Source organism: Miscanthus floridulus, chromosome 13 (genome assembly GCF_019320115.1).
Source record: "Miscanthus floridulus cultivar M001 chromosome 13, ASM1932011v1, whole genome shotgun sequence".
Taxonomy (NCBI): domain Eukaryota; kingdom Viridiplantae; phylum Streptophyta; class Magnoliopsida; order Poales; family Poaceae; genus Miscanthus; species Miscanthus floridulus.
In genome coordinates, this window is record NC_089592.1 from 18,109,579 (window position 1) to 18,128,499 (window position 18,921).

The window sequence follows — 18,921 nt, forward strand, 5'->3', positions numbered from 1 at the left end:
TGTATGTGTCCAAACATTCGATGTGATAGGATGTAAAGTTTTGAGGTGGGAACTAAACAGGAGTAGGCACTACCACGAGCGCTAGCTCGAACCGGACCAGAGAAGCTAGCTCCCAAGTCCTTTTACATACTGCTTACATTATTATTTACATGGAGTACATACATTACATACAGCTGGACGGTCCAGAACGAGCGAGCTGAGGGCTGAGCGGTCGGGGGTCTCGGTCTGAAAAGCGGGTAACTAACTAACTGTCCATCGTCATTAGGTCAGGTCGAGTGGTCGACCATGACCACCACAACCCAATGGGCATTGGGCAATGGCAATCAACAATCCAGCTACTGCTAGTCTGCTGCTGCTGCAGCCGCCTTGTTGGCTTCGTTCTAGTCGTTCCGGAGCCTCTTGGTAAGGAAAACAGGGGAAGCTCACCGGCGGGGATTGAACCCACCATCCATGGACTGACTTGGGTAGTGTTTAGTTTCTAAAATTTTGCTAAAATTTTAAGATTTCCCGTCACATCGAATCTTTGGACGTATGCATGAAGCATTAAATATAAATAAAAAATCGAATCTTTGGACGTATGCATGAAGCATTAAATATAAATAAAAAATAAAACTAATTACACAGTTTAGACAAAATTCACGAGACGAATCTTTTAAGCCTAATTAGATTATTATTGGACACTAATTATCAAATAACAACGAAAGTGCTACAATATTATTTCTCAAAAAAAATTCACCAACTCATCAAGGCCTTGGTGTTGCCGCCGCCGCTTGTGCAGTCACCGCGTCACCTCATGCGATCTATCCGTCCAATCACACGTGGCTTCAGGGAGGGCTATAAGCTACTCCTACTTCTAGAGAAGAAGATGGTGTGCTGTAGCTCTAGCGCTAGCTCCACCGCCAAACGAGCTGCATAATACTAACCAACATGTCACCTCCATCCAGATCCGGCATCCACACCGACCGTTGCCAAGTACATGTTGGCCGTTAGCTTAGCCTACCCCTACGATGCGATGCGATGGTCTCATCTGCCCCTTCCTGTTGGTGGATGGACCATGGATTGCCACAGGCCACAGGCCACAGGCCACAGCATATATGGTTGCCAGTGCCAAGCATTGTGCGCAGGCAGTAGTTGTAGCTTGGACGAGGAAGAACACGGACAAGCAGTCAACCTCTGCCCCTGCCTCTCGCGCCAAAAAAATTAAAAAAGGTGGCAGGCCAACTCCAAGGATTAGAATTTGCCGTCTCTTGACAACTCATTTGCAACGACTAACGGAGAGCGCTCTGTCTCTCACAGCCTGACGCACACATTTAAAATGCCAAAGTGTCGTGCCCGTGGACCGTGGTACTACACAGTACTCCGTATCACAGTTCACTCTCGTAGCCGGTTCCACCGTCTCTTTTGCACCCATTCGACTTGCCCTCTAAACCGTCCTTGCAGTTAAGCGCAGCAGCAGCATCAACTACACTTGTTGTAAGTAGCAAGCGCACCATATATATCTACTGACAGTTCCTGTTCGATTCGAGCTTGTGCGCCAATATTCTGTGTGATCGAGAGAGAAAAAGAAGAAGCCTGTGCGCCAAGTCATGGTGGGGCTTTGCCGGTTAAATGCAGCCGTCAAAGCTCTATCGGTGAAAACCATTTATTTGGTGAAAACATGGAGGGTAATTGTTCGGTGCAAACTATTTTATTCGATGCAACCGTGAAAACTCTATCGGGATTCAGAACCTACATTTATACGTTTTTTTCAACATTTGTTGAAATGATACACATTTTTTTATGGTGCATCTCTATAGACGTATATTGTATCAGGTGTCTGTACTAGCTCCTAGTCTTGTGCTGTACTTACTAGAGTGTCATTCTTGCAGTTCAAAACTTGTCATAAAATGAAGGGATACATGGCATCCGGAGAGGAGCAGTAATAATTAGATATGGGTAGAGTTTTTAAAGAAGAATATATCAATATCTGAAATGCCGAATATATATACACAAACCCAATGGTACTTATTACCTGATACTACAAGTATAGTTTCTTCTAATGAATTCGATGAAACTAAAGATGGTTGGACTTAGAACAGAGCTAGAATAATGATGCTTCCAAGCATGGCATCTCGTCTCTCGTCTCGCCCCAAGCCGTGTCATGATTCCATTCCTTTCGTTCTCACTCTCACACACCCGCTGTTTGTTTAACACCAGCCCCTAGGAAAAGAAAAGAAAAGAAAATCCTCTTGCATTCTGCGGCTGGAGCTCCATGATTGGCCCTCGATCTCGTAGCCCCATGCCGTGCCATATGCATTTCAATCAACTCAACTCAACCCGCCGGTGCTATAGATAGCTGTTGACCGTCTTTTCTTTGCTGATGGGTGGTGGCAGCAGCAAAAGCCGAAGCGAGAGGATCCCGCGTAACAGCGACGCGCCAGCCGAACAAACCCCGCCGCGCGGCCCCTTGAATTGGTCTGTTTTGCTGGACGGTTTCTGGGCTAATAAGCCCGGCAGATATTGATTTATTATGAGAGAAAAATATTGCTGACTGACTGATAAGTCCTGACTGAAACCAACATGTGAACAGACTGAATGCATGCGTAAAGTAGAGGAGCGAAAATGCGCTGCTCAGTTTTTACTCCTACAGCGTGCCTAAAAAAATCGGTAAATGAAAATACCACTGCTATGATTTGATTTGGTCCTTCGCAATATTTTCCTCAATTTGTTTTGAAGGAAAACTTGTGAAATTCAATGCCATTTAAAAATGTTGGAATGTAATATGGCGTGTGGGCCTGTCTAGCCTCCCCACAGTGCCTATATATGTAAACGCTGATCCAACATAGTAATTATTGAGTATTCCCTAATCCTACTCTTTTATGGTATCATGAGACGATTCGTTTATTGCTTCCGCAAACCCTAATCACGCCGCCGCTGAACCAGTGTTCGCCGGCCGATCGATCGCGCCGTCGCAGAGCCCGTCCCGCTCGCCGGTCCGCCGTCGCAGAGCCCGTCTCGCTCGCCAGCCCGATTCCCCGTACTACCCGACGATCTACGTCGCTGTCTCGCGGTCTCGCGTCATCTACGCACGATCCGCCCGCCCAACGTCGCTGCTCGCGAAGCCGCGCTACGCGTCATCCGCCCGCCGACGTGTCTCGTTCTGCACCCACAGCGACACCGTTGTTCTGCGTCGCGTGAGCTCACTCTTGCATGGCGGAAACAGATGCCGCACGTCAGGCTCGCGAGGAGCGCGCCCGCAAGGCCGAGGCCGACCGTGTTGCGGCCCTCGATGCGTACGAAGCCAAGTACGCCGCCATCCAAGCCGCCGCCATCGCCGTCCTCAACATCAAGGTTCTCGTGCCCCTGGTCTTGGATCGCGCCACCGGCAACTATAACCGGTGGCGGTCCATGTTCCTCGTTGTCCTGGGCAAGTATGCTATAAAGGACCACGTCCACTCCGACGTCGTCAACGCCGATCGACCGGCATGGGTGCAGATGAACTGCACCGTGCTCACTTGGATCTACTGCACCATCCACGCCGACCTCCAGCAGTCGACGATGAACTGCAAGCCGAACGCGCGCGGCGCGTGGATCTACCTCGAGAACGAGTTCCTCGGCCAACGCGAATCACGCGCCCTACTGCTCTCGTCGGAGTTCCACACGGCAAAACAGGGGTCGACCTCCATCACCGACTTCTGTCGCTGTCTTGAAACGATGGCAGCAACCCTCAGCGACTTCGACGATTCGATCGGGGATCGGACTTTGGTCCTGACTCTTCTTCGTGGACTCAATGGCAAGTTCCGGCCAATGGTTTCCAACCTCAAGATGCAGCAACCCTTCCCCACCTTTGAGGAGGCTTGCACGCTCCTCCTGCTCGAGGAGATTGACATCGATGACGTTGCTGCAAGCGAAGCCGCCGGGGCATCGGACCCGCCACCATCCTTCTCGACAACTGCACTCGTCACTGCCCCACGCCCTCCTGCTGGGCGCTCCTACGCAGACCAGGGCCAGGTCAGCCATGCCGGCCACGGCCAGGGCAGCCAGAGCCAAGGCAGCCAGGGCGGCCACGCTGGCCAGGGCGGCTCACAGCGCACTGGCCGTCACCACGGTGGCCGCGGCCGTAACCAGCAGCAGCAGGTCTCCAACACTAGGGGCGGCTATCGCTTCCCGGCACCGTTCTACAACCCATGGATGGGCACCATGCAGCTCTAGCCGTGTTCGCCAGGCGGTCCGGGGACGCCGTTTCAACCTCCGTCGGCTGCCTTCACTGCTGTTCCTCAGCCACAACAGCAGTACATGCAACAGCCGTACGTTCAGCAGCCGTACACCCTCGGACCTCCTCCAAGGTTCTGGTATGGAGGACCATCGCTGCCACATCAGCAGCAGAAGTGGACGCCCATGCAGGGCGCGTCCTGGGACCCGTCCGCCCTCATCAGCAACTTCAACACCATGACGCTGACGCCCCCTTCATCAGCCGAGTGGTACGTTGACTCCGGCGCCGGTGCCCATATGGTCAACAACGCTGGTATTCTTTCTACCTTTCACCATCCTTCGTCATCTAGTCCTTCATCTGTCATTGTTGGTAATGGAGCTTCGCTTCCCGTTACATCTATTGGGTCACACTCATTCTCCACCACACGACGTCCTCTTGTTCTTTCCGATGTTTTAGTGTCACCAAACATTATTAAGAATTTGATTTCCGTACGTCGTTTCACCACTGATAATAATTGTTCCATTGAGTTTGACCCGTTTGGCCTCTCTATGAAGGACCTTCAGACACGGAGCATGATCGCCAGGTGCAATAGCACGGGTGACCTCTACCCATTCTTCCCAGCACCATCCAGCACTCCCACTGCCCTCGCTGCCACCGCGTCATCCAACACCCTCTAGCATCGTCGCCTTGGTCATCTCAGACATGAGGCTCTTTCCAAACTTATTAGTTCCAATGCTATTTCATGTAATAAGCGCCATATTGATCATGTTTGTCATGCCTGTCAGCTAGGTCACCATGTGTGCCTACCTTTTAGTGTGTCACACTCTCGTGCTGCACATCCGTTCGATTTAATACATTGTGATCTTTGGACTTCTCCAGTTGTTAGTGTGTCAGACTATAAATATTATTTAGTCATCCTTGATGACTGCGCTCATTACACCTGGACGTCCCCATTACGCCTCAAGTCCGATACTTTCAGTGTTCTTTCTAACTTTTTCTCATATGTGCACACGCAGTTCGACTCCACCATCAAGGCAGTTTAGTGCGACAACGGCCACGAGTTTGACCACTCCTCGGCCCGCATGTTCTTCCTCACTCATGGAGTCATCTTCCAGATGTCGTGCCCATACACCTCTCAGCAAAACGGACGTGCCGAGCGCACCCTTCGCACCGTGAACAACATCATGCGATCCCTTCTATTTCAGACCAGCCTTCCTCTGGTTTATTGGGCTGACTCACTCCACACTGTCACCTACCTTCTCAATCGTCACCCCACCAAAACCCTAGCCAGCCGCACCCCTTTCTTCGCTCTTTACGGCACACAGCCTTCCTACACTCACCTTTGAGTTTTCGGCTGTGCCTGCTATCCCAACCTCTCGTCCACAGCTCCACATAAATTATCACCTCGCTCCTCCTTGTGTGTTTTCCTCGGGTACTCATCCGTTCACAAAGGATATCGATGTCTCGATCTTCATTCCAATCGGATCATTGTCTCCCGTCACGTTGTATTTGACGAGACTTTGGTTTCGTTCTCTGGGATGTCCAGCACCCCCAGGACCCAAACACACTTGCGTTTTTGGATGATGCTGATGATTCCTCTTCGCCTATGTGGCCAAGAGTTGTGCCTGTAGGTACTCATCTTCCTGGCGGCATGGATGCCGCACCTGGGACCCCTGGCGTCGGTCTGGCTGGTGCTGCTGCCCCTGCGGACTCAGCGCCCCAGATGTTCGGTGCTACCACGGCCCCCTCAGCTGGCACCCCCTACCAGCGGTCCGGCTGGTGCTGCTGCCCCTGCGGACTCAGCGTCCCAGGTTGTTGCCAGCGACACCGGCTGTACCACCGGCCGCACCACCACCACGACCATAGAGGTGATTGTTCCTATCACTAATGCGCATAGCATGCGCACCTGTGGCAAGGACGGTTTTTGGCAACCCATGGATCGTCTTAATCTCCACATGATGGCTTCATCTACCACTCCAGTACCTTCGTCCCTCCGTGCCGCTCTTTTGGATCTGACATGGCATCTTGCAATGCAGGCCGAGTTCGACGCCTTGCAGGCAAACGACACCTGGACCTTGGTGCCTCGCCCTCCTGGCGTCAACCTTGTTACCGGCAAGTGGGTTTTTCATCACAAGTTCAAGTCAGATGGCTCTCTTGACCGCTACAAAGCTCGGTGGGTGCTTCGCGATTTCACACAGCGTCCGGGCATTGATTATGATGAGACATTCAGTCCAGTTGTCAAGCCAGTGACCATCCGGATGGTACTCACTTTGGCACTGTCTCGCTCCTGGCCGATTCACTAGCTTGATGTGAAGAATGCATTTCTCCATGGCACTTTGACTGAGACAGTCTACTGTGCACAGCCAACTAGGTTTGTCGACTCTTCCAAGCCCAATTATGTCTGTCGCCTGAACAAGTCACTCTATGGGTTGAAGCAAGCTCCTCGCGCCTGGCATAGTCGCTTCGCCTCTCACATTACCTCACTCGGGTTTGTCGAGGCCAAGTCCGACATGTCGCTGTTCATCTACTGCAAAGGTGCTGACATGGCTTTTCTTTTACTCTATGTTGATGATATTGTTCTCACTGTGTCGTCTCCGAGTCTCCTCCATCGGATTATCGCAGCACTTCACCAGGAATTCTCCATGACAGACATGGGGCTTCTTCACCATTTTCTGGGTGTCAGTGTTCAGCGCAGAGGTGATAGTTTATTTCTCTCTCAGAGACAGTACATGCTGGACATTCTGGACCGCGCCGGTATGAGTCACTGCAAGCCGAGCAGCACTCTTGTGGACACTCACTCCAAGCTTTCTGCTGATGGTGTTTCAGTCGCTGATCCGAGTCAGTATCACAGTCTTGCCGGGGCTCTTCAATACCTCACCTTCACCAGACCAGACATTGCATATGTTGTTCAACAGGTCTGCCTGTACATGCATGACCCATGGGAACCTCATTTGAGCGCTCTGAAGCGCATTCTCCGGTACCTTCAAGGTACATTGGATCTCGGTCTACACCTCCACCGGACCTCTCCAGCTGATCTCACTGTCTACAACCGATGCAGATTGGGCGGGCTATCCTGACACACGCAAATCCACCTCGGGTTATGCGGTGTTTCTCGGGGACAATCTGATCTCCTGGTCGTCCAAGCGTCAGCCTACAGTGTCTCAGTCCAGTGCAGAGGCGGAGTATCGAGCAGTCGCGAATGGAGTCGCCGAAGCCTGTTGGTTGCGCCAACTTCTGATAGAGCTTCGCTGCCCACTCCGTCGTGCTACAGTGGTCTACTGTGATAATATCAGCGTCGTTTACCTCTCCACCAACCCCGTTCAGCATCAGCGAACCAAGCATATTGAGATCGACCTGCACTTCGTTAGAGAACGAGTCGCCCTCGGTGAAGTCCGCGTCCTACACGTTCCCACTTCGTCCCAGTACGCCGACATCTTCACCAAGGGTTTGCCGACGTCCGTGTTCACGGAGTTTAGGTCCAGTCTCAATGTTCGTGGTGCTCCCAATTTAGACTGCGGGGGAGTATTGGAATGTAATATGGTGTGTGGGCCTGTCTAGCCTCCCCACAATGCCTATATATGTAAACGTTGATCCAACATAGTAATTATTGAGTATTCCCTAATCCTACTCTTTCAAAAAAAACTAATTGAGAACAACTTTTATCTTTTTCAATTGTTTCCTACTGGGTTCGTCCCTAATGCATATCCATCATTGCACGCACTGAAAGTGTCAATGAACGAGCATAATCATCCCAATGTTTCTTTTGCTGGGACTGGGAGTATATACAACCGTGCAATGTTCGCCGCCCACCACCGAGCTGCCTCCCGCAGCCACGCCACCGTCGAGTTAAGAGGGTGTTTGGTTCTTTAGTCGTTTCTAAAATTTATGTCACATCGAATATTTAGATACTAATAAAGAGTATTAAATATAGATTAATTACAAAACAAATTACATAGATGGAGGCTAATTTGCAAGACGATTTTTTAAACCTAATTAATATGTCATTAGCACATGTTTACTGTAGCACCATGTTGTCAAATCATGGGCTAATTAGGCTTAAAAGATTCGTCTCGTAAATTAGTCACAAGTTATGTAATTAGTTTTGTAATTAGTCTATATTTAATACTTCATGCATATGTCCAAATATTCGATGTGACAGAAATTTTAGGCATACTGCAGAAACCAAACACCCCACCTCCCGCCGCCACCACCGAGCTGCCTCCCGCCGCCACGCCACCGCATTCCAATGATATAATAGGGGCATGTGCCGGTTTCGTACGAGAATGAACAGTGGAACATCTCACCAGCATGACTACATGTGTGTATTGTACGGATCTGTTATGTTAAAAATTATTAAAGCAATGAAAAGGGTAGATCAATCACAAAGAGCTCAGCTCCAATGCTTCTGTACCTCTGAATAATAATAATTTAACAATACAATCACAAGATTCACCCCGGCAGGGCAGCTGGGCCACGTCACCCGGTAAACTTCATCCACACGTTCCTCCGCAAATATCTCCGGCCTCAGGAAAAAAACGCTCCCTGACCCTCTACATCCCTCCATGCCGCCCACGCTGCCGTCATAGCTCCTCCCCATCGCCTCCCCTTCCTCTCCCTCACCCTCTCTCTCCCGAGGTGGCGGCGCTGCGATAGGCCCCGAACACGGCGGCCTCCATGCGCTGCGCGTGGCCGTGGGCCCCGGCACCGGGCGAGCCTGGCTCGGCATGGCGCACCGCCTCTCTCTCTCCCCCCTCTCCTGGTGTGCCGGCACACCGTCCGGGCCTGCCGCGCTGGCCGTCCTCTGGCGAGGTGGCGCGCCGCGGCGGCGCGGCACGGCACGGGCGGCCCCCCTCCCCTCTCCCTCTCCCTCTCCCTCCATCTCGATCTACTACCAGGCCGTGGCGCGGCCGGTGCATGGCAGGGTAGAGGCATGGCCTTGCAGGCCGGTCGTCCTCATCTTTCCCCCTCTCCCTCTCCCCTGCTGTGGCCACTCATGGTGCCCGTGCCTGGTGCGGGTGGGTCTCGGCGGCGCCACGGTTGGCACATAGCAATCTCAGGTGCTCCCGTTTCCTCTTGTATTTTCGGATTTTGCTTTTGCCTGTCTGATTCGTCCCTTCGATGACTTCGATTCGTGTTCTAGGGTTTGGCCTAAAATGCCTGTTGTTCCAATGTTTGCCTTCTCTGTGTTCATCTGTGGGAGGACGACACCAATTGGCATTGACACTACTTATCTCAAAGATGAAAAAGTCTCCATTGATGAGATCAAATTAACACCTCTAGAACTTTCTGAACTGATAGCATCCATTAAGAATGGAGCTATAAGTGCAAAGATCGGCAAGGAGGTAACATTGCTACAGTGGGGGTTTCCCCTGTTGCTATTTTTTTGGCTCTATGTTTTGGCATAGTCTTTAGGGTCTACACACTTCTAGGCTTTGCACCCTGATCAATCATAATGCCTCTCTAAATTTGTCCCTGCAGATACTGGCCAAGCTCATTGCCAAAGGCGGAACAGTTAAGGTGTGATAGAAGAGAAAGATTTGGTTCAGGTAACTGTGCTCATATTTGTTACTATTTGGAGCCATAGTAGTTCAAGCATCTATATCTATCTAAAAAATATTGTGACTCCTGCCACCAGTGTGAGGTGTTCCACGAATATATCTAGCATCCTTCGGCATTGCCAAGACATGCCTGTTTGCTTGGTCGTATTTGGCTTATAAGCCATGGCTTATTAGCCAACGAACAGTATTTTTCTCTCACACCAAACCAGCCAAAAATACTTTCAGCCATGGCTTATAAGTCAAACCAGCCTAAACGAACAGGTGTAATTGGGACAATATTGGCATGCCCTCTTTATTCCATCAGTGTTTGTAGTTTGTAATTTGCATCTTATACTTTCATGAGTACTCGACACATTGTTGTGCTCTCAGTTGGTGCAGTTTCATTATTTTATATTGGGGCTATTTTGCTATGCTTCTGAGGCCTCCAAAAATCTTGTCTTCATTCAAAAAAGATTCTTAGCTTCTTCATTGCTACTGCCATTGTTATTTTATATGTTTGTTGTGAGGAAGCGATCTCCCTCTATAATCACAAGATTCACCGCGGTAGGAGAAATGGGCCACGTCACCCCCAAAATCGCTCAGCGTGGCTACACTGCCCGTTAAACCTCAGCCACTCATTCCCTTCCACTCTCGCCGTAAATATGATGTTGCCAAAGGGCTTCAGGAACTTATCACCCTATATGGAGTGACTCCGCACCTTCTTTGCCTATGTTTTAATTCATGTCTATTGTGCTGCTGCAGCCATCTTCTCATTAGTATATACAAGTGTGTGCCTATGGTGCTGCTTATTTTGGTCTGACCATATGCCATTGCTGATGATGTACCTATTACAGTTTGACAATATGATGATACCTATGAGGTGCTTCTGATTAACGTGACCATATTTTCATGCCTTGGCTATTTTGCGTTTTTTGGGTCCACCATATGTCAATGCCAATGATGCTACAAAATGATATGTTTTTTTAGATATAGGAGGTGCTTTTTTTTGGTAACATGGACAGTGTGTCCTCGAGTGAACCCCAGCCGCTTTGCAGAGTTAAGTGGGAGTTAAGTGACAGTATGCGTTCATGATTATCGCTCTTTTATGGTTTTTGGTTTACCATTATGAGAGAGGCATTCCCATATGTCGAACCTGACAATATTTACATGCCATTGTTGCTTTCCATTTTTTTCGCCACATGTCAATGCCAACATTACTCCACACAAATATCTTCTTCTCGACTATACAATTTGACAATATGCAGTCATGATTACTACAGTTTCATGATCTTTTTAGTTTGCTTTCAAGTGAGGCATCTGATAAACCTGGGCATATTTGCATGTGCCATTGCTGTTTGGCAACTTTTGTTGACCATGTTTCATTGGTGGTGATGCTACAAATAGGTATTTTTTCCTCGACTATGGCATATGAGAATATGCGGTCATGATTATCACTCTTTTTCAACCTGAATAGGGGCGAAGCTAGGTTATTGATAGGGGGTGCAAATGCACACTCCAAAATTTGTAAAAAAGTGGTTTTGTCTAGATTTTCACCATATATGCGCCCCCAATAACAAAAGTCTATGCACCCACAAGACAAGTGCACCACCCTCTAGTTTACTCTAGCTTCGCCACTGAACCTGAACATATTTGCATGTGCTATTGCTGTTTGGCAATTTTTGCTGACCATGTTTCAATGGTGCTGATGCTGCAAATAGGTGTTTTTTCCTCGACTGGCATATGCGAATATGAAGTCATGATTATCACTCTTTTTCCATCTTTTCATTCTCATTTGACCTGCACTTGAAGTGGGGCCTAGGCATATGTTATGATTAATACGTTTAATCAACTGAGGCATTTGGCATATGGTGTGACACAGCCCATTACATATAGATTGTCCTTTTTTGTTATTCTTAGTCAACTGAGGCACTTTGGTATATGCAATGATGACATGTTTTTTCATGCCTACAATCCAACCTCGTGTCCCGCACTTCATTGCTAAATCGAAAAACAAGTTGCCATCCAGGCTTAATGCTTTTCTACAGTTGTGTTATACTATGCTCTTATCCTGCAATAAACCTTGTCACTGGTACCTTGTGATGTAACTGATCCCCTGCTTTTAATTACATGTTTCCTTTTTTTGGCGTTTACATGCTCTCGGCGATAATGGCAAATTGTAGTAATATATTTGCCTATGCACATAGTATGTTCCTGCCATGTACCCCTGCTATTAGTTGGTTGTTACTATTTCTATTTCTGTTTCCTATTTTCCTACTTTGCTCTTCATTCCAACTCTACGTTTGTTGTCTTACTCCTGTGCAAGGTACACATTCAGTAAGGCACAATCAACCCACCGCATATTTTTTTTGCCTGCTAAGCTTGGTTTCCTATTCCGTTTAAGTTTTATACAGATTTTTTCAAAACCTTTTCTACATTGGCCTCTAAAAATCCTGTCTTCGTTTAAAAAAGATTCTTGGCTTCTGCATTGCTACAATATACTTTTGCTGTCATTGTTATTTTAAAGGTTCATCGGTACTTCGCTTTATTTGGATTTGGCCGCCTTCTTTTCCATCGCCTCACCAATGGGTTCACAGGTAGTGCCTACCATACATGGATGAATGTGACCACACTACTGTTTTGTCCATGATGCCATTTGCCATTTTTTACCTTCTTCAGCCTGTGATGAAAATTCCATATCCATTGCTCAATGATATGATCTGATGTTTGTTCGCTTGTGAGGTACTAGGCATAGCTGTTACTTATATCATGCAGTTTCTGAGGGTAAACCAGTTCTCAGCATGCCTTGAAGCTCCAAGTTGATGAACAAATGATGATTACTATGCTTGTGAGGCCTCTAAAAATCCTGTCTTCATTCAAAAAAGATTCTTGGCTTCAACACTTTTACTGTGATGCTCTGTCCTTGCCCTAACCCAAGCAGTGGTGTGCACGCTGCTGCTGCTGGGGCTCACCTGCAGTGAAGGGTTTGCCAAGACCTTCCACGACGGCACCCAGCCGGCCAGGGCATCAGGCAACAGGCCCCCAGCACCCAAGCGGCCAGGCAGTGCCCCTGAAGGCAACCTCTCCCCAGCACCCAAGCGGCCAGGCAGTGCCCCTGAAGGCAACCTCTCCCTTCTGCCCTTGACTGGTCGCCCCCTGCTGCTGCGCAGTCAGCCATACGGTGAATAATTTATCCTAATTAATGATTTCAAATTGAGTGTTATGTGTACTCTTTATTATAGCAATTGATATTTTTGTTTGACGGTAGTGAATTTTCTGGCCATATGTTAATATTTGACCGTTATTATAGAAAATATTTGGTACATTTGGCATCTCTTGAATTAACAGGACTTCTGTTAATTTTATAGGAGTTTTTCTTGAATTTACATAAGACATAGAGGTTCCATTGCCTTGTCACATGTATTCAGGTGTTTGTTGGGGTTGGGTGATGATAATCACGTCGTCTAAAACATGCTGAAAGTGTCTCGAGCCTGATACCTATACTGTTCTTACAATTACAATTGATCCATTATCTGTCTTTGGATAGTAAATAAAAATAAAAAGCTAATGATTTTGCTGTTATGTCTGGCAGCTCTTGTCGTTAGCCTCTCCACCACCGGCAAAAGAGGACATCCAGTACACTGATCAATCTCGCCACAAGCATCTTTCAGTAATCGATCTCGCCAATGTCCAGGTACTGACTACCTTCTATCCTCACAGTGAAAGGTTTTTTTTTATCTGCGCTATAGATTGGGAGATGTCCTTCTGTAAAAAAGACATTAGTAGCCAACTGGTGAAGACTGGGATAGCCTTTTTCAATTGGTGCTTAGTCTACTGCACATATGATATCTTCACATGCGTGCACAATAAAAATGCAAATTGAATTGAATTGATGTTTTGGTTAATTTAACAATTTACTTTTAGAGTTGCAATTATTTAGCGAGACCATAGCTTGTAGAATTTGCACTTTTTTTGTTTCTTTATCTTAGCTGACAGGATATGACGGGTTAGCTAAAACTTTATGCTCAAATTTTACAGCCTTCATGTGTGTGATATGAGTCATGAGTGAGGTCTCGATCTGCCTTTCCAGCTATTGTTTAGCCCTCAGCAATTCTAGCCAAACCATATCTGAGAGAAGAGACATTCTGAATCCCAAAATCGAGACCACCATGTAGAGAGAACGTCCTCTGAAATAGTCCAATCCCACAACAGCTACAAGCTAAACGCAGCACCCTAAGGCAGTGGAATCTGGTCGGAGACTGTCAATGTGCTCGTATGTAAAATATCCATAATTTTGGGAACTGCTGGATGTCGATATGTCAACATTTTTTTAGCAACCTGTTTTCTATGGCATGTTGCTATTATGTTTGCAAGTGGTGAAACTTTGTTTACCTAACGAAAACTGGCTACTGTTCAAAACCGACTACCTCAATTTTGATGGTATTGTTGTTTTCCAGTGATCTAACAGAACTTCGAAACTACAAGCTAGCCTTCACCTGTACATATTTTTCAGGATATAACCTCCATCACCAGCACGTAGAGTTGTTGTCGGAAAGTGAATAGGACTAAATTGAAGATTGGTTCGTCAGATTTTTCTGTACATAACTGAATGTACATATTCTTTGTGCAATTTGATTTTCCACGCGCCCAGACATGATTACGCAATGCTCTTATGTTTGTGCAGCTTGGAGGAAAGAAATTTACTCAGATCAAGTGAGACTGGTGGTTGTTGTTACATGGAACGCTTCATCAAGAGGATCTGCTTATGATTGGTGAGAGGAACAATGACATAGAGGACCAAATTCATAACAAAAAAAAATCAGGTGTACTTATTTGCTATCCTAAATTTTCTACTTGCTCCTAGAAAATTTTCCCTGCATATTTATTATGGACAGCATTTATGCATCTTAGATGCTTTGGATCAATTCATCCGCGACATGCATGTGTAGTGTTTCAGTAGCAAAACTGTTAGTTCACATAGTGGCTGGACGGCTGCTTCATTTTTTAAGTCCTGTGTAGTGTTTCAGTGCTTTACTGTTTCTGTTCAGAGCAGCGGCAGCCCATTATCAGTTCACAATAACTTGCTTTGCTCAACTAAAATAGATACTGTTTTGGTTTTATTCTGAATTATTTCACAACAACTAGGTGATGTGTTTTTTAGTTGTTCAGTTTTATTCTTACAACAGGAGTCAGGTATAGCAGCATGCTGATGTTTTGATTTTCAGTGGACAATAGTGCTCCTCTGATCCATCTGTGTAGCCTTTATGTATGTTGCTGCAGTAGCACAATTGAATTCTGGTGTCCACTGCATTTTTTTTGTCCTCACTGGTTCCCACGAGGATAATATAATGATTGGACCTTTTATTTTTCTCCTGAAAAACACAAACTATTAGGCTAATAAAGTTTTCCATATTGAGCTATTCACGAGACAATAATTTTGATTTTAAATGTATGTGCGTCATGAAATAGCTGTAAAACCAATCCTACAGCTAACTATAGGATGAAATATCATACAACATAGCTTTTCTGTCCTTACCTGGTTGCCCCCCTGCTGCTGCACATTGAGCCATACAGTGAGAAATTTTACTACTTAGTGATTCCAATCGATGTGAAACATGCCCTATTTCCTATTCAATGGCCTATTTCCTGTGTTTCCTGAAGTGGATTATTTTTAAATTGTTGCTTAGCTACATGAATTAAAGGCCTTTTGGTGCACCTGCGGGACGTTGGAACAGCCACAGACACGAGCAGGGTTCTCAGCTACTGACTTTGTAGTATTCTAATTGTCGATCTTTTACGAAGGCTTTGTAATGTTAATGTTTCACATTATATTTTAATTGTTTAACTTTAATGAAGATTTATGTACTAATGATGTTCCAAACATTACGCTCGCAATTTTTTTAGGTAAAAGTGCAACATTTTATACATATGTTATTGTGCCATTGTTTTTTTACGTTGCAACATACGAGCATTTACCTAGCATCTTTTTGAACGAAGACATGATTTTTAGAGGCCCTGAAGACTTCCCAATATCTGAGAATGATCTTGGCCATTTGCCAAACCATACATTTGTGCGGTATAAACCTAATATTTTGCACTCGCGCAGGGGCGCATCCTTTGTACTAGTAACAACAACAAAGAGGAGACCTAAGAATGTGTAAAAACATGGACACGTGTCCAGTGGCATGTGGGCTCACTCTCGGATCTGGCCCACATGCCCGATAAACATATAACTTCTTAGCTATCTGTAAATAAATACTGTACGGAGTACATGTCAAGCTCGAGTGCATGCTCAGCTCCCTGTATGGCTGTACCACTGAAGCATCAGCAAATGAGGGCATCTGTCAGAATGTTCAGAAATAAGAACAAAATATCTCGAGTACTACTTTACAGGGTGTAAGGTTTTTACATATAGGGTGTTCGGATACTAATAAAAAAATAAATTATAGAATTCGTCAATAATCTGCGAGACGAATTTATTAAGCCTAATTAATCCGTTATAAGCACATGTGTTACTATAGCACAACGTTGTCAAATCATGGACTAATTAGGCTTAAAAGATTCGTATCGCAAATTAGTCGTAAACTGTGTAATTAGTTATTTTTTAGTCTATATTTAATACTCCATATATGTGTCCAAATATTTAATGGGATATGGAGTAAACTTTAGGAGGAGGAATTAAACTTACACCTAGTACTGTATCGATGCCTTTGTATGTCCACTTGTCAATCTTCTTAAAACACTTTCCACTTCCACTGACAAAAATGACAACAGCATCCGTACTACATCCTGCTTGCACATCTGCTCATTGTAAATGACCATGATATTTTACTCAAAAAGGTTTTGACCATGTTGGACCTAAAACTAGCAGTAGCAGTAATATAAATACCCGGAAACCAGAAATCAGAACGTGGAACACACAGACCATGCACTATCATGATTAGATTGTAGTTACTGCTCCAAACACATGTATCATGCTTGCAGAAATGCTCATTGTAAATTAATGACGACCAATGCTTTGTATTACTCAAAAGATTTTGACCAGTGTCGCAGTTCTAGCTACTAATTAAATACTGCCTGCAACACAAAGATCCATCAGATTGCGCAGCACAAACCATTAACTGACTAGATTATGGTTAGTACAGTATGTGCACATTGACTGACTGTCAGCCCAGCAGTGTCCAGAACTCCAGGTCGCCAAATGTCACCCCCAGGAAATGCCCTGACAGTATCTTTGTTTGAGAAACATTCATTGTCATTTGTGATTTGTGAACAAGGTAGCCAGCCGGCCTTAAAACACAGCAGTGCATCTGATACACTTAGGGATGAAAACGGTACGGATATTTTCCGACCGTATTCGAAACCGAATTCGTTTAGAGGGGTTGAGATTTGTCCGTATCCGAGTCCGGATATCCAACATCTGATACCGTATCCGTATCCGAATACTCAAATCGCATATTTATGATGTTGATATCCAATCGTATCCTATCCGACATAGTTGACACTATCCGTATTCGAATCCGAATCCGGACAGAAATATAAAAACAAATGTAATATCGGTGATATCCGTCCATATCCGATCCTTCAGTGTCATTTGTGATGCGTCTTAGCTAGGAACAAGCAATGGCCCTGTTCGTTTCTCTTATAATCCGTCTTTTTTAGTTTGTTTTTTTCAACCGAAACAGTATTTTTTTTCTCACAACAAATCAGCCGGAACAATGTTTCGATTTGTTTTTTCAACGAAGCAACGAGGCCAATAGCCAAGAGCATCTAGCTAGCGAGACATTCCGTCAGTGTTCAATCATGAGCTAAGTGAAGTACCGCATCACCGGATACTCGCCTGCATCATTATCAGCGAAACCTGTGAGTGAATGATTAAACAAGGCCAATAATACACACAAGCATGCACCTTCAAAGATCATTTGGTTGTTGTTTGTTGCTTACCAGTACTACTGCCGCTGAAGACATCAGTATCACTAGCACTACCAGTGATGCTATGCTACTACTACATGACAGCCACTGCACATCATCACACTCCCTCAGACAACTCCACGGCCGTGGGCCCCGCCCTTGCAAGAAGGACTCCCCAGCTACCAACTCTATGCAATGCAATGCACCGGACCGGAGACCGGACAGATGCCTAGAAGATCCACCTCTATAATGCATGCAGTTGAGAGACACAAGCAAAGCACACACACACACACACACACACACACACACACATATATATATATATATATATATATATATATGGAGAGTATATTCAGTAGTCAGCTACAAAATAAGTTATTCTGTAGCCACCTCCATTTTACGATAATTTTATATACTAATTTACGATAATGTCAATACATATTTACGATAGTTGGGTTACTATAACACATGGGGATATTTACCATAACGTTATAGTAAATCACTTAGTAAGGAGTTACTATAATCTCATAAATTAACATAGTAATTATCGTAACTCAAAGTGGCTACATCATAATAAGTTATTTTGTAGCCAGCTACAGGGTAGTAGTTATATATAGAATAACTTATTTTGTAGCCAGCTGGCTATAGAATAACTTATTCTGTAACCACTTTTGAGTTACGATAATTATTATGCTAATTTACATGATTATAGTAACTCCTTATTAAGTGATTTATTATAATGTCATGATAAATACCCCTATGTGTTATAGTAACATAATTATCGTAAATATATATTGACATTATCATAAATTAGTATATAGAATTATCGTAAATGGAGGTGGCTATAGAATAATTTATTTTGTAGCTGGCTCTCTCTCTCTATATATATATAATATACACACACACGGCAGTTGGCAGGAGAAAATACAAATCAGGTAACCAGTTGGTGAAAATACAAATCAGGTAACCGGGTTCTAATTAATCTACATGCAGCATTAGGGCCCGGCGCAACGCAACAGAACAAGATCTGCCAGGTCGCAAGATATATGGAGGAGAAGGCGGCATGCATGTGTTACATCAAAACGCACCACGGCAGCACAGCCATGGCTACTTGCCACTACTACTTGGTGGAGCCATGCCCAACAGAAGCCATTAATAAATCAATTCATTTCATTTCCTATGAATATATATCCCTCTCTCGTTTTTTTATGACAAAAGAAAACCAGCACCATTTAATTCAGTGTCCCCCCTGTGATATTCCTCCAGAGTCAAGAGATGCATGGC

General features: G+C 45.5%; 1 protein-coding gene across 1 annotated transcript; it reads left to right on the forward strand.

Annotated features, from left to right (window-relative positions):
- Positions 1-3,189: 3,189 nt before the first annotated feature.
- On the forward strand, positions 3,190-4,191 carry LOC136499541 (uncharacterized). Its single transcript, XM_066495158.1, has one exon. It carries the CDS (start codon positions 3,190-3,192, stop codon positions 4,189-4,191), a length of 1,002 nt encoding a protein of 333 aa, XP_066351255.1.
- Positions 4,192-18,921: the final 14,730 nt, after the last annotated feature.